Source organism: Sus scrofa, chromosome 12 (assembly GCF_000003025.6).
Source record: "Sus scrofa isolate TJ Tabasco breed Duroc chromosome 12, Sscrofa11.1, whole genome shotgun sequence".
Lineage (NCBI taxonomy): Eukaryota > Metazoa > Chordata > Mammalia > Artiodactyla > Suidae > Sus > Sus scrofa.
Window position 1 is genome coordinate 15998481 of NC_010454.4, and position 22826 is coordinate 16021306.

Sequence of the window (22826 nt, forward strand, 5' to 3'; positions counted from 1 at the left end):
CCGCATGCCTTACTGTCTGAGCATCCAGCCACGTTCATCACTCCATCCGTAACTTGGCTCCTGTGCTGCCTGAAGTCTAAGCTGGTTCCTACTGATCCATCAGATCCTTTTAAATACCACCTCCTTCCTGAAGCCTCCCTTGACTTCTCACCTTTTTCTATGAGTTCCTTTGAAATTGAGAGTTGGTGCCACCCAATCTATCACTTCATTAAATGCTGTTTTGCATTTTGCTAATACGGTATTATCACGGACCAGGGTTCTTGGCCTTCCTGGATCAATAGAAACTGATGAAGCCAGACAAGAAATTCAGGCAAGGTGGTATTTGGGGCTCCTCTAGCAAGAGGGAGCAAAAATGAGTAAGAGGTTTCCTTGCCCACTCCCCAAAGAAGGCGAGCTGGTTCCTTATATGGGGTGAGGATAGGGATGCATCTAGGAGTCTAGCCAGAGGGGTGGCTTAGGAGGGTTGCCCCCAACCCCGGTGGTGCTGTGTGCAGGGTGCATGTGCGGTACCCTGCTTTTGCTCCCAGCTCCTCAAAAGTGGCAGGTAGGTTTTTGGTCCTCTTGAAAGTCCCTGTTAGCTTCTTTGTATTTTGTTGCTTGAGATGTTTGTCCAGGTGTGAGCACCTGCAGCAAAAGATCCAGACCCCAGGTCTCAGCCTGTCTCAGTATAAATTGCATCTCCTCCATTGTAAGCATCTTGTTTTTACATAAGGTTGAAGACTTAGTAGGTACATATGATGCTTTTCAATTAATTCAATTAATTCTCATACTTTACAATCTTTTTTTTTTTTTTGTCTTTTTGTCTTTTTAGGGCCATACTCATGGCATACGGAGGTTCCCAGGCTAGGGGTTGAATCGGAGCCTCAGCCGTTGACCTATGCCAGAGTCACAGCAACGTGGGATCTGAGCCTTGTCTGCGACCTATGCCACCGATCGTGGCAATGCCTGATCCTTAACCCACCGAGCGAGGCCAGGGATCAAACCCGCAACCTCATGGTTCCTAGTTGGATTCGTTTCCACTGCACCATGACGGGAACTCCTGTCACCTATTATTTTGAGGAGGAGGTGTTTTCATGGATGTCCTCCATCTAAGGACCAAATCTTTCTCAATGAAAAGGAGAATATGAATTCAAATAAAAGATGAAGGAGAAAACCAGACCTGAAAAATACCCACTTGAAGTCAGCCTCTTTGTGCTACTAAATACCACACTTTAGTGTTCACATCCTTAAAATCCAACGATTTTCTGGCCACACGCTACTTCCTTACCCACTGCCCACCACACAGAACTCTGTCTCAGAGACTGCCACACGCGCTTGTCCCCCAAAGCACAAAAATCTAACGTCACCACCCAGGTAAACCAAAAGCAGTTTATGCAGCACCCAAGGGGTTAATATGTGTTTTTAAAAAAACATCTAGCTAGTGTCATACACACATCATGTTGGCCATTTCAGTAGCCTTGGCTCTCAGTTTCACCCAGAGGCTCTTCATCTAGAAGCAAGTTCTCTCCTCCGAGAGTAGACCCAATGGTGGTCACTCGTTATGAAGAGTTCACCACTGAAGCCACTGTTGCTCTCAGATCAGGGTCTCAGGCTGGGTCATTCCAGTTTCCTAGCCTGAGAATCAGAGACACGGTGGCGGGCAGGAGAGAGTTCTCCGCAGAAGTTACTGGTAGAGACAAGTGCCCATGAAATGTAGGCACATGGCACTCCAGCCAACTCCTAAAAGCTTCTTGTAGCAAAGTGGGGAGCAAGGGCTCCCACTGCTGACCCTGGTCTTGCCCATCCCTGCCTGGCAGCCAGGTCCTCAGGTGGGAGCAGCTGGATTCGAGAGGGTGGTACCTGGGTCCAAACCTCCCCCCCAATTACTAATCCATTCTTCACGGCTATTCAAGTTTACCACTCTGGTAAGCTCAAGACTGTCCTGATCAGGCAAGGACTTTGCTGACCTTAGAGTTTTTCTAGGAGAGAGAATGTTGAGCCAGCTTCGTGATACAATAGCACTCCAGGTAGAACATACTAACTTTATATGCCTTGAATCCATAAAGATCTCTATCCCAGAGTTCCCGTCGTGGCGCAGTGGTTAACGAATCCAACTAGGAACCATGAGGTTGCAGGTTCGGTCCCTGCCCTTGCTCAGTGGGTTAATGATCCGGCGTTGCCGTGAGCTGTGGTGTAGGTTGCAGACGCGGCTCGGATCCCGTGTTGCTGTGGCTCTGGCGTAGGCCCGTGGCTACAGCTCCGATTCAACCCCTAGCCTGGGAACCTCCATATGCCGAGGGAGCGGCCCAAGAAATAGCAACAACAACAACAAAAAAGACAAAAGACAAAAAAAATAAATAAATAAAAATAAAAAAATTAAAAATAAATAAATAAATAAATAAATAAATAAAGATCTCTATCCCATCCAGAATGCTGTTTATACAAGTGGCCTTCGATTCCCTAAGGCAGTTTTTGTGCTTGAGGCACAATGTGAACGTGGACTTAGGGAACAGCATTCTTTTATTTATTTATTTATTTATTTATTTATTTTTGTTGTCTTTTCTGGGGCCGCACCCGCAGCATATGGAGGTTCCCAGGCTAGGGGGTCTCATCAGAGCTACAGAGGCCAGCCGATGCCACAGCCACAGCCACGCCAGATCCACGTCATATCTGCGACCTACACCACGACTCACGGCAATGCTGGATCCTTAACGCACTGAGAGAGACCAGGGATCAAACCCGCAACCTCATGGTTCCTAGTCGGATTTGTTAACCACTGGACAGGAACTCCAGGAACAGCACTCGGAAGGGACTCCTTAGCACCCACCGTCCCTTGGTCACCCTTCCCATGTTGTTACTGTTTGAGGTTCATGGCCTTGATCGTTCCCTCGCCTGTCTCAGGAGGATGCTCTATTTCAAGCGCAGTAAACACACAGCCCAGGCACCGGCCTGACGCCATTCTTTGCCCGTCTTCGTATTCACAGCAAGTCCTGTGCTGACCTCTACACTAAGTCATAAGATCCACTCAGCTCAGCCTCCCCGCACATGACACATGGATAAAATGGGTTTTGAACACGTCAATCCCAGGTCAGAAGCGCACCTTGCCACAGGGGGTGACCATTTGAGAACCAGCTCCCGAGGTCTTGGAAATGAGCCACCAGGAAAGAGCTGGAAGATAACTTGGTCTCTTCTGTCCCTGACTACCTGAGGCTCCCTGCTCATCTGAGCATCTCTGTTCATTGTCACCTTGCCCAGTTTGAGAATCTAGCCATTCTCACATCCCTGAGGAGATGCATCCCATTTCCCAACCCTCCAGTCTCTGTCTCCCAGGAGACCTAACTCGAGCCATCACACTGTTTCTAAGTTGCTACCTTCAATGCCAGTGTCCCCTCCGTTCCCTAATGTAAGTCCCTTCTTTTCCCAGTGTGAGTCTTTCTCTGAACTTTTGAGAGATTCTAGCTCTGGGCAAGGTAATATCTCTATTTTATTACAGATGATACCAAAAGAGCAAGTTGGGGATCTTTAGAATATGTTAAATACAGGGGTTCCCTTTGTAGCTCAGGGTGAACAAACCTAACTAGGATCCATGAGGATGCAGGTTCGATCCCTGGCATTGCTCAGTGGGTTAAGGATCTGGTGTTGCCGTGAGCCGTGGTGTACTGGTGTAGGTTGCAGATGCGTCTTCAGATCCCGCGTTGCCGTGGCTGTGGCATAGGCCAGTGGCTGCAGCTCCAATTTCGACCCCTAGCCTGGGAAATTCCATAGGCCACAGGGGCTGCCCTAAAAAAGCAAAATAAAAACAAGAAAGAAAGAAAAGACGATGTTAAGTACAAAAACCATACCATTCCAGAAAAGTATTAATTTGAAAGTAACTTCCTTTGGTTAATGTGGCTTTATTAGGACTTTCTTATCAAATTACCAAGAGAGCACTTAAGTCTATACATGTACTGTGTAGTCTGGTCTTTTTAGGTGTTTTGTTGTTGTTTGTTTTGTTTTGTTTTTAATGTTTCGGGCTTTGGTTTTGAAAGAGCTGATTTTCTTCCCCTAAAGGAATAGCAATGTGCTGTTGCCTCCAACTCCATGTGACATTTCAACTTAGGACCATATGGGGGAAGAAATGAAAATTGTAATTACTCTTCAAAATTACAAGAAGAAGAGACATTGTTTTAAAATCAGCTTGAAATCAACATAGTTTAATTATTATTGGTTGATAATTTTTAACGTTGTTAAGTATTTGCCATTAGAGCTTTACTGTCTGAAAGAGATATGGTACCATATTTTTCTCAAGGCTAGATAAATGTCAACCGGCTATGTATGTGACTATCACAAATTACACAGCCTTCGGAAGAAATCAGGAGTCCGGGGTAGGGACTGCCCCACCTCGCTGTCCATCTCGCTTTGAAATAGATGAAAACCCAATAGAATTTTTCAGTTGGGCTTTTACTTTTAGTTTCAACAGCAGATAGTTAATGTTCACTGGTTATTTTCTTATTTAAATTTTTTCTTTGCATTAACTTTTTTTTACATTTAATTTTTACTTTATATTGGAATATAGTTGATTTACAATGTTGCATTGGTTTTGGGTGAACCGCTAGTAAATTTTTTAAATGGCTGAACCTGAGTGGCTAATTGCAAAAGCCACAACTTACATGGAACTTCCTGGCAGGACTGTTCTAAGGGCTATAACTGTGTCTTAGCTCACTTAATCCTCACAGAACCACCAAGAGGTAGGTATTGTTGTTCACAAGTGAGAAGAGCTGAGGCAAAGAGATGAACTAACCACCTAACCCCACGTCACCCAGTCACTATGGGAAAGAGCCAGGATTTACTCCCAGGAAGCTGGGCTCCAGAGTTAAATGTTATCGTGTGAGAATGAGTTACTACAACTTCTTTGCACCCAAGAATAATATGTTGGGCTTTCATGAGAAAAGAGAAAGGCTGAGTACATGAGAGGATATGAATGAAGACACAAAAAGTCGAAGTGATGTGCTTAAGAATCCTCAAGGGAGTTCCCGTCGTGGCGCAGTGGTTAACGAATCCGACTAGGAACCATGAGGTTGCGGGTTCGGTCCCTGCCCTTGCTCAGGGGGTTAACGATCCGGCGTTGCTGTGAGCTGTGGTGTAGGTTGCAGACGCGGCTCGGATCCCGCGTTGCTGTGGCTCTGGCATAAGCTGGTGGCTACAGCTCCGATTAGACCCCTAGCCTGGGAACCTCCATATGCCGAGGGAGCGGCCCAAAGAAATAGCAAAAAGACAAAAAAAAAAAAAAAAAAGAATCCTCAAGGAAGCAAACAGGCAAAGACCCCGTAGCACATTCTCAAGTATTATATAGCTCTTGCCAGTGTGGCTCTAGTTGCCAACTGATAAAACACCCACTTCCAGCTGTAATTTCTAGACTCAAGAATGATTACCAACTAGAAGTAAGGTCGATGGAACCAGGAACCCGAGAAGGACATACTTGGAAGGCAGGCACACGATTCCATGTGGAAAAGGCATGGTTTAATTGGCCTTTGGTGCTATTAAAGTGAAAGGGACAATGAATGGGTGAAGGGGAGATAAATATGGCTTAAAACTCTGCACCTGAAAAAAGAGTCTCTTCACCATCTCCTCTCAATGCACCACTACCCAGGGCACGCAAAGAATTCTAGTCCTGGTTGAGGGGAGCAGGGATGGACCCATCAGTAACAGCGGACACTTGCTGCTGCTGATGTTGTAACCATGGATATTTGTAGTCTTAGCCCAGAGCCTCTTTCCTGCCTTCCACTGGCTGAAAAATGGTTGTGTGAGCAGGCTTATCCATTCACTAACGTAAGCTGTTTTTGTGGGGCAGTTTGCGGAAGAAATTCTGTCTCATGCTGAGTGATGCTCTCTTGCCTGTGACAGACTCAGGCGTCATAATTACAACTTGCCCACACTTCCTTCTTTGAGAATGGAAAGCCTATCTCATGTTCAGAAATGGCCTACTGTTTCATCTTTTGACATTTCGGAATCATTTTCAAGGATTTCTATTAAACTCCAGAATCAAAAGGGAAAACAACCAGCTCATTGTGTGTCCTCTCCTTTTCCGTCCCTTTATCTGAGGGTGGTCTGTTTTCTGAAAGAGCAGGGAGAAACAATAATTATTTGTTGGAAGGCTGTATCCCAGCTCTAAGTCACCAAACGTGATTTATAATCTCCCAGGATAATGATCTGTCCACCTGTAATCTTGTCCCAACTTCCCTGGAGGAGACTGACAGGTCGGAGACTGTTTTTAAGGGTTTAGTTTGTCTTCAGTTGCACTCAATAATTCAGAGCTATTTGGAGTCGTTTCCTGAGTCAGGAGCCTTGAAACGGAAATGCCACCACCGCCAGGGAGAAGAGTGAGCAAGATCAATACAAATTGCCCCCTCTGGGGAGCGGGGGGAACATGAACTGAGCCACTCCGTGTCATGTCTGCAAAGGATGACAATGTCTGAGGACTTTCCAGGACCAGACTACTGTCCAGGGTTGGAGCACTTAGGGCCCCCCCCCCGGGGGGAGGGGAGGGAACACTGTGGCTTTGTTTGTTGTGCCGTGTGACGCCTGGCAAATCCTTTTATCGCCAAGACCTAAGACCTCGAAGCAGGTCTTCAATCACCCTCCGAGACCAGGTGTATATCGTGTTCACGCATTTCTTTGGTGGGTGTAAGCGTGGCAACGTATAAAACTACCGAATGCCTGGATACTCTTTATTGCACTTGCGAGGCTCTGTGGCGATATCCTGACACCGCATGAGTAAGAATTTGTCAGCGCATCGGTTTATACTGACTTCTTTATAGAAGACTGACAAGTTAGGAGCCTTTGAAAAAAGTTAATCTGTCTCATAGTGCGCCCAGTAATTCAGAGTATTAAGCTGAGGGCTCATTCCTTCCGTCCCCACACACGTATCTGCACTTCCTTTTCACTCTCAAGAATATGACTGACGATTAACATAAAGAACAGTCTTCCTTACTCACCCCCAAAGCTGTTCCGGTAGCACATAGCATGAAGTTTAGACGCACGGATTGTTTCTCCTGCTTTCATATGTAGCTTTTAACATGAGCTGTTTATTGGTCATCACATTACTTAAGGGTCAGGAATTCATTCTTCTCATAATGTGCTCCCAAATAGACTCATTAACTCTGCTATTATTTCTAAATTGATACATCCAGTCCATGCAAATCTCACTGGCGAAAGGGCACATTGAGCTGGCAGGATGCTCCAGTGTCACCACGGAGGGGCTGCCGTGTTTGGCACGCCTCTTTTTCCTCTGCCCGGCAGAGATGACAGACTTGGCCTCTGATACTCTGACCCCTTTCATTTTCGGTAGAGTTCTGGTGAGGAGGAGCTCCTGGCCGAACCAAGATTATCTGCCAAGAGTTCTGCATGTAAGAGTGATTCCAGACTTCCAGCCATTGACCAGACATCAGTCAAGCAGAAACATAAAAGCACCTTGACTCCAAAGAAATCGGAGAAATCGGGCCCCAGCAAACCCCCTCCCGGTGAGTGGCAGGTTTAATGAAATTCACAGAATGTGACATCTCAGCATCAGAGATGATGACCACAACCCATGGTTGGTCTGGAGTCCCCACAGGTGTTTTTCTCGTGGCTAATTCAGGTTTTGGAGCATTTGATGATCTTACACAAATGATAACATTCAAATTTTCAGAGTAGCGCATCAGGCCAAGGAGGGGTGAACTATACAGAGGACATTTTTCCCTGTCCCCATTTTCTACGCACTCATTGGCTTTGTGTGGCACTGGCCAAGAATGGCTGGCTTTTCATCTTCCTCACCCTTCTGGGGGGACAAGGCATTTGGCCCCAGGTATCAAGTTTTATGACTCAATCCAGAGCTTGAAGAGCAGCTTTCAAAAGCATCTGAATGGCATAATTTACAGCCACGACAGAGAGTAATAAAGTCCTCCAGTTCTGGGCTTGTCCTCTCTGGGGAAGAAGGGGGCTTGATAAATCCTCCCCTTTGTGCAATTTGGTAAATAATTCACTCTTGAGCTGCCTTTGAAGCAAAGACCAGTCCTCTGCTTGAGGCAGGAACAATTTAATTGTATCCAGAAAGGGGATAAATTCAACTGAAAAGTTTAGAGTCCCTCAGGCTCATCTTCATTGAAGCCAACATCTGTGGGACGAACTCAATTCCCCTGGGAAATGACGTCGAAGTTGGGACAACCAGGCAGAAAGGTCTGCCTTCTGCTTGCAGTGGAATGGAAATGATCCAAATTAACTGCCAAGGAATTCGTAAATAGCATGCAATTCATTTCAAGCCAAATCACAATGACTTTCTAATCCTAAATAGCTCCTGTCTTGCAACCACCCCGTCCAGTTAAGTCTTAATGCATTTTTAGACAATGGCAGCTTTCACTCAGATTAACCACCCACATTTTATTGCTTTAATGAAGAAGAAGAAGAAAAAAAAAATCAAATTGACTTCTGAAATGATGTCCTTTCAGGCAAAGCCCCAGCTCTTTTTCCTTATTTAATTGGGGGGGGGGTAGTATCATCATTGTCAACAACTTCTCATTTTGAAGACTTTTAGTAGGAATTATGTTTTTAATTCAGCTACTTAAGAGTGAGATCGGGCAGATGGGATCATTCCCCAAATATTTCCAAATACATGTTGTAATGTTATCGAAGTGAGGATGTTTTAATAGGAAAAAAATTGAATTTAAGTTTAAATAATGCAACTCCAGTCACGCGATATAGTTTCTAGCCTTCTTGCCAAAACTGGGTAGCTGTTCTCGGGAGGCGCTTTGTCCTCTGTAGAGAGAACTCGTTACAATGGACCGAGTAGGCCTATTCCATGATTTTAGTTTTATCTGATTAATACAGATGTTCTTCTGACTGAACGGAGTCCATATGGAACTTACAACACTGACAGAAAGGGAGAATTAACTCACTTTACGTTCTACGAAAGAGCAAATTTGAAGAATTACTAGGCTGGAAAGCACCAAGGTTTAGGCAGGAGAGCCAAGGTGGCAGAAAGATAACTCATTCACCCAGTAAGAAATGTCAGTTGTAGCAAAAGCAGTTCAAAACCACCAGCTTCAAATAATAATGATGATGATAACATAGATTTTAAAGCACCAGCCTTATCAGCCTACTATAGCTCTAGACCGTGTCCAGCCCCAGGCAGCCTAGGCACTGGGCTGTGGCCTGGCCGTCCTGACCGCCCTGCTGATTGATGTCTGCTCCCACAGAAGCGGAATCAGTTCTACAGCAAATTGAGTTGATCACGTTAGCTAAAAGCAGGCCTTAGTGTGTTAAGATCCATTCATTTTACATGTGTAGTCTCACCCTCAACGTTCCTTCAGCAGCCCAACGAAATAAGAGCCCAGGGACACAGCAAGAATTTAAGTAGCATCTATTCAGTTAAAGTTGAAACCAGTGACAGTGACAACTCAGGAAAATTCAGATAAGTACCCTGCTAGTATAGAAAAAGAGGGAGTTCCCATTGTGGCTCAGCAAGTTACAAACCCAACTAGTATCCATGAGGAGGCGGGTTCGATCCCTGGCCTCGCTCAGTGGGTTAAGGATCCCGCGTTGCTATGAGCTACAGTGTAGGCCCACAGCTACAGCTCCAATTCAACCCTGGGAACTTCCATATGCTGCAGGTGTGGCCCTAGAAAGCAAAAGAAGAAGAAGAAAAAGAGGATTGGGGACCTGAGTTAGCTGGACATATTGATCCAATTAACTGGGTAAATTCATTGGTTTCTGGAGTCTCCCCTAGTGCAAAGGGATCAGGGGTGTCTCTGGAGTCCTGGAATGATCCCTGGCCCAATCCCCAGCCTAGCACAGTGGGTTAAAGGATCTGACACTGCCACAGCTGTGGGTGGGATCTGATCCCCGGCCCAGGAACTCCATATGCCAAAGGGCGGCAAAAAGAATTCATTAGATTCCTACCAAAGTTTTTTTTCACCTTCATAAGGAAAAAGCATTTTCTCTAAAGCATTTTGGAGGCCATCCAAAGTTGTCAGTGAGTCACCAAAACTTCTTCCCATGTCAGACCTGAGTTCTGTGCAAAACTGAAGCATTAGAGCAGTGAAATCCCTTTGCAACATCTGCCTGATAGGCTACCCTTCCATACTGTGTTATATACCAGACTTTTCCTGAATAAATTCATACAGCTGGGGAATGTGGCTTAACTTACATGCAAATCTATGTAGTGATAATCCATTACAATTCTTATATGTGAACTCTCATCTGGAAATCCCTAAAACGGCTGTTTATAATAGAGGAACCATCAGTGCCCCGTACTAATAGATTTGTAACCGAGAAGGCATCAGATTTTCATTGTACTTCACACTCTATTAGAAGGAATTCGCGCATTTTAAATTAATTCACATAGTGCACAGAACTGTTTCTAAGTGAGCTAGCTTGTGATGCTCCTTCTCTCTCTCCAGGCAGTTTTGGGCAAGTACTTTAGGGTCAAAATGCTCGAGTTTAGCCTCTGGGCCCCATTTCTCATTTGCTGTGGACCTTTGAGCAAGTAACTTCTCTGTGCCTCAGTTTCCTCATCTGTAGAATGGCAGAGCCTGGGAGTCAGAACAGAACAGACCTGCTGGGAAGGGGCTAGGAGGACTCGATGCTAAAACATCCGCTTAGCCATTTCAACAGCCCCAACCCCCCAGCTCTCAATACGGGATAGCCTTAGAGTATCCAGCACAGGAGAGCTGTGTGCAGTAGGAATGGACTAGAAAACTTTTATTTCCTTGGCCGTCATGTTACTGCCTTCCCCTTAGTCTTTTTCCCTTTACCAAAAAAGCAGAATTGTGCTTTTAAAACTCCTAACATGAACGCAGGTACATTTTTACGGCATCCCCCAAACAAAACACCCAACAGAAAAAGATGAATAAGCAGAGAGCATTCACCAAGCCAGAGATTTGCTCGGCCTCCAACAAGACATGGAACATTCAGGCAGCAAGTCAAGACCCAGCTGGGTCTGATGTGCAGGTGATTCAGAAATCCTATTTCATAATCAAGGCGAACACGGATGCAGGGCGAGAAATAAGCCTGGCCAAGTTACCTATTCCTCTTTCACAAACAGAGAGGCTCAGGGATTAACCTTTACCCAAGTCCCTGTCTATCCCCAGGATCTGAGTCCTGTTGACCTGTCTGAATCCGTGGGAAGCAGAGCAGACAGCAGGCCCTGTGAGTACAGGGAGCTCTAGTGGCCTCCTGCCTGTTCCCAAAACCCTGCCCAGCCCCGTCCCGACCTGGAAAGGAGCCACCTCTGCTTTCCAGGACACGCAGAGGCATCCAAAGGCCACTGTGCTGTGGGGTTCTGGCACCTGGAGTCCTAAAGCGCTCGGCCCCCGGTGCCAGGCTCGTGGGAAGCGAATGTGCCCTCTCCTGCCCTTCCCTCTCACCTGGAGCCCGGGCAGAGTCCCGCCAGTTATGTGCCAGGAAAACGGATCTGGATGAAGTCCGGTGAGCCTGCTTCCAAAATCTTGCCCTTTAAAACAAAGCCAAATGTTCTGATATTATCTTCCCTTATTATTGAGTTCAGTGTTAGTCATTACCAGATTCCGATTTGTGGGAGTAGCAAAGGCCCTTCAGCCTCACAGTGGCTTAAGGTAGAGCTGTAGAACTAAGAAAAAGAACCTCAGATCTTAAAAGATAGACAGCTAAGACAAGCAGGGTCTCTTTTGGATTGAGAAATGGTTATTTGAAGAGCAGCCTGGAAGATGTGTGAGAGCAAATTCCAAATCTTCATAACGGACCTTGCAAACAAGTTCTGTTAAAGATTTTTCTCTGAAAGGCCAGGCGTAATGGGTTTCCAGGCAAGTCCACTGACATCCAATAACTTTCCAAGCTATCTTCCCAATTAGAAAACAACCAACAGAAGTGAGTGCCCTCAGGAGTTCCCATTGTGGCTCAGTGGTAATGAAACCAACTAGTATCCATGAGGATGTGGGTTGGATCCCTGGCCTCACTCCTGGGTTAAGGATTCGGTGTTGCCATGAGCTCTGGTGTAGGTCACAAATGCAGCTTGGATCTGGCGTTGCTGTGGCTGTGCTGTTGGCCGGCAGCTATAGCTCTGATTCAACCCCTAGCCTGAGAACTTCCATGTGCCACAGGTACTGCCCTAAAAAGACAAAAAAAAAAAAAGAAGTGAATGCCCCATATTTATATAGTGAATCATAACTCTCAGTCCATTTATGGCAATACTTCTAAGACAGAGGGGCTCAGGGTGTCACAGAGCCAGGAATTTGAAGTTCTGGTTCAGATTCTCAGTCTACCACATACTAGCCCTATAAATGTAAACTGGCTCATCTCCAAACTCAGTTTCCTCCCTAGTAAAATGGAGTTATTACCAGCCTCATCAGTGGACAGGAGGACTAAAATCCTGGGTTTAGACTGGGCTTTAGGTAAAGGTTGATCCCCAATCCTCCCTCTAGACATGAAGCCTACTCCCAACACCATATGCTGCTCCCAGGTTAGCATCTTTCTAAGAGAACAGCTCAACCAAAGAAATTTTAGTTTGAGATGGGAGAGGTTATAACTTGATTATTCAAATTAACTATATGGGAAGTTCCCGGTGGCCCAACAGGTTAAGGATCCCAGCGTTGCCACAATTGCAGCTTGGGTTCGATTCCCTGACCCAGGAAATTCCACATGCCACTGACGCAGCCAAAATATATATTTGATTATCAATAAAGTCATCCATTTATCCAATATCTATGGGATGTTAGCAATACATTCAACCACCCCCAGTCTCAGGGTATATGGTGCCAGGGTCATCACCATCCATCACAGATTCATTCAGCTCTTTGGTATTCGCTTACTGCCTGCTTACCCGCCAGGCACTGTGATGGGTGTTGGGGATACAGAAATAAAACACAGGGGACCTGCCCTCCAGGGGCTCACAGCCTAGTGGGAGGGCAGGACACCAACACACCCCGAGCAAGGTAAGTTCTAAGAATTTGTCGGGAGGGGCAAGTAGATGAAACTCCCAAGGGAAAGGAATTTAGCCAGGGGAGGAATGCAAGAAAAAGGCACCCAGCCAGGAGGTTCTGCGGATGCAAAGGCATGGAGGAGAGAGAGAGAGAGAGGAAGAGGGGGAAGAGAGAGACGACCGACAGACTGACGGACATAGAGGAACCACAAAGATTCGAGGGCCTTGTGCCTCATGTGTCCCCAGACTAGGAGCGGAGACATCACCTGAGAGCTTGTGTGAAACGCAAGAACCTCAGGCCACAGCCCAGCCTCACTGCCTCAGAACCCATGTTTAACAAGATCCCAGGGAGATCCGTACACACATTTGAGTTGGAGAAGCACTGGTTTATAGTCAGGCTACACATTAGGAAGAGTAGACTATGAGGTCAACAGGTAGGCAAGGACCAGGCCTCCAAGGGCCTTGACTGTCCCTCGAGAGACAACGGATTTTCTGATCTAAGCAGGGAAGTGATGTTGGCATGGTTAAAAGCTGACTGTACCAAGGAAAAGGGGCTGGCTAGGAGGGTGAGGGCAGCCAGAGAGAGGCTGAAAGACCAAACAAGGTGTAGCTGCTGTGGATCCAGAGAGCAGAGAGAAATGAGAAGGGCTTAACCCGGAGTAAAAGCAGAGATGGGGGGGTGGGGAAGAGGGCCTGGGCTGGAAGGATGTTTAAAGAAGAAAACCTGGCAGAACTTGGCGACTGTTGGGATGGGGATAAAGAAAAGGTGGAATCAAAGAGAACCTGGAGTTCTGGCCCAGAAAACCAGACCAGTGGCGGTTGCCTTTGGCAAGGCCGAGAAGCAAGATTGGGTGGGGCCCATTCTGTGGGTGTCATCTTTGGGGAACAGCCAGGACAGCCAGGAGGAAGCACCTGGGGACCCAGGTCTGCTGCTGAGCAGACCACTCCTGGTCCCTGGAAGCCAAGGTACCATAGTGAGTAAGAGATGACGGAAACCACAAATCTGTCCCCTTCAGGAGCGGAGAGAGTAAGAAGAGAGGTGATAAGGCACCTTGGGAAGTAAAAACAGTTAAGGGGTAAAGGGCGAAGACAGCTACAGAGACAGGATCTGAGAGCCACTCCAGGAGGCCAAGGGAGGTGTTCGCAAGGGAAGCAGTGGGGAGTGATGCCGGCTCCTACAAGAGCCCTCCGTTGTAGGTCATGGTTTTCCCCGGGATGGAGGCGGCGATGACATCTCAGCCTTGGAGATGTGAGTTGAATTGAGGCATTTCCCAAACTTCTCTGATGATAAGACTCACCAAGGAGGTCCTTAATAAAACACACATACCTGGTTCCGGTTCCTGGCCCGGTGCAACAGACTCTCCAATGAAGGCACCTGCAAAGTGGTCTTTAAATAGGCTCCACAGGTGATTCTCATGGCAGAGGTTTGGAAAAAGGTCTTATCGCCTGGCTTCTCAAACTTTTAAAGATATTGAGAAACACCTGGGGACCTTGATAAACTGCCAGTTCCACTTCAGTAGGTTGGGGTAGGCGGAGAGCCTGCATTTCTAAGCAGCTGCGGGTCTCAGGACCACCCTCAGAGGGGCGGGGCTAGAGAAAGCACCTGCCTCCTCCAGCAGGCGAGGAAACAGGTTCTGAGGAGGTAAGCCATTGATCCAAGGTGACCCAGTTGGTGAGTGGCAGAGCTGAGAAATCTGTCATGCATGAGGGGGGCCGTATTCTGCCTCCAGCCGGGTCGGCAGATTGAGCGCGAGGTTAGGAACAAATCATTAACTCCACGTGGACACACACCCCCGCCCCCATCCACCTGCTTCTCCCCCCTCGCTCGCTCTCCCTTCCCGTGAGCCCACCAGGATCTCCCTGCTTCCTTCTCGTTCGTCGAGCTTCCCCCTTGCAGCAGAAAGGCCAGATTAGGGCATGACCACAACCTCCCAACCTGGGGCAGCTGGAAGATCGGGGGAGAGAGCCCTATGTGAGTGAGACCCTGCAGCCACCATATGTTGCTGCCAGAACAGCTAATTAGACTGGCTGTGGGAGAGGAGAAGGGACCACGAGCTTCCACATGGGAACTTAGTGGGGAAGAACTTTCCTGCATCTGTCAGGAACGCCGGAGACGATAGGCTGGAAAGGGGTGTGATAGTGGTGCCATTTGCGCCGGGCGAATTCCGGGTCTTCCGTGACTTTGAGACCCAAGTCAGATGCCTCCCGGGCAGGAACCAGGACGGCTGCCCCTAGGACACCTGCAGACATCACCCGCCCCCAAGAACGATTTTTGCGTTTCAATTCTTAATGTCCTTTCCCACCGTGAGTGCTGCCTCCTGACTGCTCTTTTTCTTTTGTGCAGGTGCCAGCAGCGAGCACCCCCTGTTCTGTGTTGAATATTCCCCTTACTGCTCCGTCTTTGCGTTCTCCCCTGTCCTGCAGCCCAATACCAATTGCTGCTGCCTCCTCCTGCCGCTTGTGCCACCCACACCCCCAGCGGCCCAGGACTCTGTCCCCCATCTCCCTCCAGTTTCCTTTCCCTCCTTCCTGAGCCCCACCGCCTCCCCACCGGGCCCCATGCCCGAGTCCCCAGCAGCCCTGTGCTACTTCCCCATCTCCTGCCCCACCCCGGCCGAGACCCCTGTGCTGTGCCTGCCCGGCCCCAGGAGGCCCAGTAAAATTTACCTCGTGTGGTAAGTCGCCCTTGGCAGGGCACACAGCACAGTGGAGGCCACAGGGGGCGGGGTGGGGGGGACTTCGAGCTTCCAGAAGAAGGCAGGTGGGCGGAAGGGGGGCCCGGGCAGAGGGCAGCGCTGTGAACAGCAGCAGGAGGTGTGGCGCAGGGAGCAGGAAGACGGGACAGCTGCTGCCACTTCACTGAGCCTGCTAGCACTTCAGGAGTGAGCAACCAATAAAATCCCACCATCTCTCGAGACTCATTTGATTTCTTCCCTCCTGTTCCGGCACCACCAGAACCGAGCCGGCTCTTCCGTGTCTGATCATAGCCCTGGCTCGGTGACTGTGCACAGAGGTGGCCCTGACGGGGTGGCCCCGGGGCGGGCCTTTGGGGAAGCACAGGCTGGATCTGAAAGCCCATTCAGAACCACACGGAGGAGGGACAAATTAAAGGGCTCCGTGGCTGTTTACACTTCGTTCCCTGACTACCTATTAGGCACTACATCTCCCCAAATCAAAAACCCCTACCTCCTGGGTCCCCCAATAAAAGTATTTATGGTACATAATTAGGCTTTAATTAAGATCCCCTCTTGGGATGCCAGGCAACACACATTTCCAGCACACTCAGACAGGCCTATTATTTGCGATTGTACAGAAAGCTGCCTATTACACCAAGGCCACGCCAGCTCTTGTGATTAAGCTGTAATTCTTCCAGTGATCTAAAGAAAGTAATACATTTTTTTAAAAAAGGCATCTCTTAGGCAGAATCTTGGCACCTCCTTGGCATCAAAGTCAAGATCGGGTGGGGGAGGGGTAAAGGTCAGAACTGTATTTCACCTTTCTTTTCGACTTTACCCAGAACCATGTCTGTGTATGGCAGGTGCTGTGAGGAAGTGAACAGTTATCGGGTGCATGGAATTAATGCGGACCGTCAAATGGACTCGGTTCTCAGTTGTCAGGGTCTTGTGTAAATATAAGATTGCTACCTTTTTTCCCCCTCCTGGTCAAATTAAGAATTCGTCAGTCAACAGTCAGTGTCTCAGCACTGTCAAGAGAACAGAGGTGGACACCTTTTCTGTAAACAGCTGTTTGCTCTCCTTGCTCCTGGAGGCATCCCTTGGCCCAGATGCTAGAAGGTACGGGTTTTCCGTCCTCCAAAGCTAGCCATTGTCTTCCCAAAATTCACCCACTAACTTTAGGATGTTGCGTTGCCTGGCAGTGAAACTCCTGAACACAACTCCCTCCATTCTCTGCGAGGCAAAGGGCCTGTCCTACCACCTGGTGAGGAAGTTATCTTGCACCTTTCAGGGTAAATGTAACTTGGTCTTCTTGCAAATTGCTAAGTTTAACATGTCTTGGTGAGGACCCTCTTGGGCCAAAACATCTTGCTCATCTTTGGGAGCCCTCAGATCATTACACAGCAAAGGCATTTGTTGAACAAATTACAAGAAAAAGAGTTGCTATTTACCTTTTGGATTTTATAAGAGGATTAAGGAAGAGAATTGGCAAGAATTACACAGGAATGAAGGCTGACAAGTATGTTATTTTCAACCTATAAAGCCTGCACAACACATTTCTGGTCAAATTCAGTTCTCTCAGGGAAGTGGCTTCAGATATCCAATTATTATTAGCAGTAGTATTAGCACTATTTATGGTGAAGCAACAGCTACCATTTTTAGCAGCTAATAAGCACCACTGAGGCCATTTACATGCATCATCGCGAAAGTTCACAATAACTCCAAAGATGGTTGCAGTTACTGTGTTCGCTACCATTTTACAGTTGCAGATACTGACGTTCAAAATACCCAGAATCAGAGGACTCCGTCTGTGCTACCGGCAGTGTTTTCCTCACTGCCAGACCCAGTAAAACAGTCTCTGGTTTTTCAGCTTTATTACTTCAGTTTGCTGAGAACTCAGTTAGAGGAGGCATGGTTATGGAAATCATTTTGGAAATCATTTAAGAAATGTGCTGCTTGGAAGAAAGCACTTTTTTGAACAAGAAAGCAAAATAACCTGTTATCTTAAGTCATCTTGGGTGTTCAGCACAAGTAAAAAAAAAAAATGTTCCGCTTCTAGCATTCCCCGTAGTTTCAGCTGAAGGCATCTTCTCAAGCCCTGCCAATCACATGAGGCGATTATTAGTTGTCCTGCAGGAGAATTTGGGGCAACACGCAGGCTGGCTAAGACATGGGGGTGCTCATCCTTAAGGAGCTCACAGTCTAGTTGGAGGGAAAAGACACACACCTTAGGCAGTTTTGGAATATTTAAGGGCCAAAGACCATAAGAACCCAGCAAGTTCAAGCCAAAGCAGAGTCCAAGCAAACTCAGTGGACAGAAAACTGGAAGCAGACCTTAAGGGACCTGCTGGCTGACCCAGGCCAGTGCAGGCTTGGGAAGACTGGCCCTCTGGGAGGGAGCATCACTCCCCTGGGTGGGGGGTGGGGGGAAGGGTGCGCTGTGGGCAGGTGAAGTTCCACAGTCTGGGCTCTGAAGGACATTTCTGAATAGCCTGGGAACCCAAACGCCTCGTGACAAGGACCTTTGGGGCAGGTCCTGAATACGCACTGGACTTGGCCGGTGCTCCAAGCTTGCGCCTTCCCTTGTCCTCCCTCTGTTTCCTCCTCAGTAAATAACAACCCTGCTGCTTCCTCGACCATCAGTCAGGCGCAAGGCAGGGGCTGGAGAGGGATGTGGCCTCCGGTGATGGGAGAAACCTCAGGACTGGAGGGACACAGCTTCTGGGCTGAGAAAGGGCCTCCTCTCTTTGCTCTGGGCCAGGTGCCTTCTTGCAAAGCCCTTGATCCCTCGGTCTCACCCTCCTCCTCTCTCCCACCTCTTAGTGAAATCCTGTCTAATCACCACCCTATACCCTCCAAACAATATATTCTCATTTTCTGGAGAAATCTCTCCTTTCTGGCCATGCCCACTATCCCTCTGACCTCTGGGCTGAGCTCGTCACCAATGAGCCCTACACCGGAACCCACACCACTGGCAGCTCCCACTTCTAGTAAGTTCCCTGCGGAAGACACTATCCTTTGACCTAGAGCACAGCACCCACTGCCTCTCCTAAGAGGGCCCGTCCGGGAAAGCAGGCGGTACCCGATCAGCGTACCAAACCAGGCTTCACAGGCTGCCGAGGAAAACTTTCATCCCTTTCCTGAATCTGGATGAAAACTATTCATGCAACAAAAACTTACCACCACAGAACAGAAATCCAGCCGGTCCCTTCCCGGCTTTATCCCCATTGCCTGCTGGCCACGGCTATCTGTGAAATTTCTGAACTGTCCAAAAGGGGGATGGGCCAGGCAAATTCTCTTGGAAACTTTTAGTCTAGAGAATCAATTTAACTGTGTGAACTCAAGAAATTGTCAGGATGCATGGAAAAATAACAAAATCCTTTCCCCAAGGAAGAAGAAACTTGAGATGACTCATACCAGTTAGCAACCTAATCCACAATGTGAATTTTTAAAAAACAAATTGGGACCTCAATCCGCCTCTGTGTTCCAGTTACCGTCTTCCTGTGAGTGTATCAAGCCAGCCCAGCAGTGGGTAGGATGTAGGCAAAAAAAAAAAAAAAAGTATATGGTCCACAGGTGCTTGGAACCTTGGCCACGTTAGCTGCTAATAAACCACCTACAGATCTGAATAAAGCAGATGAAAAACAGGCTGTGATTCCAACTTGGACGAGGGTGTGGGAAACAGGTCCTGTGTGTCCCAGAGGGAGAAGACTCTTGACAGTCGTACCAACAGGCCATCCCATCTATGAACTGGAAGCTAGAAACTTCTTAGCGAAAGGAAACACCCCCTATGGACCCCACGCTGCAGGTGTTACAGGTGCTCATTCATGAAAACAATCTCGTGAAATAGGTATCATTTCCATGTAACAGGTGGGGGAACTGAGGCTTCTAGAAATGATTTGTCCAAACTCTCATGTCTATAAGGTCATGGAACCAGCTTTCCAACCCGGCTCTTCCCTGACCCCCAGGGTCTATTCCCTTAACTGCCTTCGCCCTTTGAGCATTCTTTATACCAAAGATGCTTTCCCGTCAAAAACCAATTATTGAAAAGATTTTGCCTCTTTCAGCAGTCCCGGCACCACAGATTTTATCGAGGACGAGGAGGCCAAACCTGGGGAGACTGACAGTCAGCCCAGACATGCAGAGCCCACGAGTGTGTGGGGACAGAAGCAGACAGAAGCTGCAGCTGCCTGGGAAGGCGCCGGCCCTCAGGGGAGCAGGTAAGGACCGTGGCTTGCACATCTCCTTCCTCAGCGAGATGGACTTGTGCTGTTAGCCGGTGATCTCCCTGTGGTTTTTAAACACTGGAGGTTTTATGTGAAGAGTGGACCTTGGAGTTCCCTGGTGGCTGAGGGGGTTAAGGATCCAGCATTGTCACTGCAGCATCCTGGGTCACTGCGATGGCTCGGGTCTGATCCCTGGCCCAGGAACTTCCGCATGCTTTGGGCGCAGTCAAAAAAGGGAGCTTACAAGAAAATACCTAAAAGATTTTTAAAAGCAAACTACTGGATCTAGTTTCCAAGGGAGGCTGGTGGGAAAAGCAGGGCGGGGGAGTTTTTAATGTTTCTCTCCATTACTGTGTAAGGGTGACTATGCGTGGCCTTGAGGGGATGCCCGGGTTAGGCTTCAGAAGAGGGTATTTAGGTGGTGGGGGAAGGTGATGGGGTTGGGGTCAGGGCAGGGGGTGGAGAAGCTGTCTCCAGCTCTGGGGATGCCTCACTTGGCCACAATTCCCACCCATCTCCCACCTGCTCTGCGGACGGCAGACTACTCACCTCCCGCAGAGATCTTCTCCCCTCTGATCCAAGGCATCAAGATCTTAACATGTAAGAAATGCGTTCCTGTCATGGCTCAGTGGAAACAAATCTGACTAGTATCCATGAGGACACAGGTTGGATCCCTGGCCTCGCTCAGTGGGTTAAGGATCCAGCGTTGCCATGAGCTGTGGTGTAGGTCACAGACATTGCTCAGATCGTGTGTTGCTGTGGCTGTGGTGTAGGCTGGCAGCTACCTACAGCTCTGATTGGATTCCTAGCCTGGGAACCTCCATATGCCACAGGTACGGCCCTAAAAAGACAAAGGAAGGAAGGAGGGAGAGAGGGAGGGAGGGAAAGAAAGAAAGAAAGAAAAAGAAAGAAAGAAAGAAAAAGAAAGAAAGAAAGAAAGAAAGGAAGGAAGAAGAAAGGAAGGAAAGAAAGAACGGAAGGAGGGAGAGAAGGAAGGAAGGAAAACGAAAGAAAAGAAAAGAAAAAGAACATCAAAATGAATAGATGCTTTATTTCAAGACACTGGTTTGGTGGCTGGTATGGCGGGTACTTCCTCCTCCAGTCCTGAGCATTCCTCCTAAGGCCCACGCCATGCTGCCTGCTGAGGACATTGTCCTCTCCTGCGGTGGCAGAGGGAAGGAGGAACAGGTCCTAAGGAGTCCCCTTAGGCGTTCGAGGAAAGTGACCCTCTACAGAGAACCTTGCCAAGGACCTGTTCTTCCCCTTGGGGAAGCCACTGAGCATCAACTTCCTTACCACCCAGGGAGCACGGCAGCCTTTATTTTAAAATGGGATGTATCCTGCAGTGGACACCTGTAAATACAGAGCATGTATTTGGACGGCTTGAAGTTAGGGGCAGTCAGAGCATGTGTGAACCTGCAGCAACTAGATGTCCACGGGCCCCCAGGGATCTAATGTCTCCCGTCGGCAAGGGCAGACTTACTTCTGACTCCAGCTCTTCCTCCTCCCAGCGGTGGAGGTGGGCAGTAGCCAGTCGGGGTTACAGTTCCCTGGTCTTACAATAAGGGTAATGAAATCTACCTCATCGCATTTGATGATAACTAAAGGCAATAACATTCTGCCCAGCACTTGAGTACAGTGGGCACCCGACCACTGTTAGCTTCTCTTCTGCCATCTCCCCACCTGTCCCCAGTCATCTTCTAGAACATGATTTGACAGGTGAGGTTCCCCACACATCAAACATTCATGGACCCATGAGGCTCATATAAGCCTCCACCTGCACCCAGAAGACACCTTCCGTTATCTTAAGATTTACAGAAAATGTGTCCCAATCTTCTGTTTTCCCCAGGGCTCCTTATCTTCCCCCAGTTATTCCCTCTCTTTAGTTCTTTTTCTCATGTTCTAAAGTGGTTTGCATTAGGAATTCCTTTTGTGGCACAGTGGAAACAAATCCGACTAGTGTCCATGAGGATGCGGGTTCAATCCCTGGCCTCACTGAGTGGGTTAAGGAGCCAGTGTTGCCATGAGCTATAGTGTAGGTCACAGACAGGGCTCAGATCCCACATTGCTGTGGCTGTGGTGTAGGCTGGCAGCTATAGCTCCGACTCAACCCCTAGCCTGGGAACTTCCATACGCCACTGGTGTGGCTCTAAAAAGCAAAAAAATAAAAACAAAGTGGTTTGCATAAATTGGACCAGGAGCCAGATGTTTGGGAGGTAATGTATAGAAAGCTCTTACAAATCCATACGAAAAACATGAAAGACCTCATAGAAAAACTTGGACAGAGGCATAGCAGACAATTTCACAGAAGAAGAAATAAAGGCAGTTAGTAAAGTTTTTTTGGGGGGTGAAGGTTCAAGCTCACTCAGTAATAAATGTACATTTACATGAGATGAATTCGGCCCACCATATTGGCTAAGACTTTTAAAATAATGCTCAATAGTGGTAGTGAAACTAATAGCATTTCTGGACACCGATATGTCAGATGCTATGCCAAGCCCTTGGCATGCATTCCTGGTGACACAGCTGTGAGGACACAGCTTTCATATCCTACCTGCAGGGTAACTTGGTACAAACTGGAATTTGGCAACATGTAACAGCGTCTTGAAAAAGCTCGTATCTTTTGACCTTGCAGGTCCACTCCTATAAATCTATTCCAAACAAATACAATGTGTAGTCAAAGAGACATGAGCAAGGACATTTATCACCATGTAATCTGTGGCAGCAAAACCTCAAAGCAATCTACATACCCAACAATAGAGGAAAGGCTAAACAAACTATGATACATTTATATAATGTACCCTTATATATAATTATTATCATGTTCTTAAAGAATAATTAATGGCAGGAGATAACACTCACAATAAAATGTTTAGGAGTTCCTGCTGTGGGGCAGTGGACTCAGAATCCAACTATAGCGGTCAGGTCGCTGTGGAGGTGTGGGTTCAGTCCCCAGCCCGGTGCAGTGGTTTAAAAGATCTGGCATTGCCACAGCTTTAGCGTAGGTTACAGCTGTGGCTCAGATACAATCCCTGGCCC

The 22826-nt window shown here is 47.8% G+C and overlaps 1 protein-coding gene and 1 long non-coding RNA gene across 7 annotated transcripts in view; one reads left to right on the plus strand and one right to left on the minus strand.

The window, feature by feature from the left end:
• MARCH10 (membrane associated ring-CH-type finger 10) overlaps nt 1–22826 on the plus strand; it is an 82531-nt gene that overhangs the window by 28566 nt on the left and 31139 nt on the right. Inside the window, exons 4-5 of the mRNA XM_005653890.3 lie at nt 7307–7478; nt 19629–19781. Coding sequence (XP_005653947.1) covers nt 7307–7478; nt 19629–19781 — 325 coding nt within the window. The remainder of the gene's footprint in view (nt 1–7306; nt 7479–19628; nt 19782–22826) is intronic.
• The window catches only part of LOC110256164, a 65709-nt gene that overhangs the window by 11880 nt on the left and 31003 nt on the right, over nt 1–22826 (minus strand). For 4 of the 6 annotated variants that reach the window (XR_002337434.1, XR_002337439.1, XR_002337438.1 and 1 more), the window contains exons 3-4: nt 15554–17763; nt 11358–11443 (exon numbers count right to left, since the gene is read on the minus strand). This is a non-coding gene — a long non-coding RNA (uncharacterized LOC110256164). Of the gene's footprint in view, nt 1–11357; nt 11444–14213; nt 15127–15553; nt 17764–22826 lie in introns of all 6 variants that reach the window. The other 2 variants (XR_002337435.1, XR_002337436.1) reach the window with 2 other exon arrangements.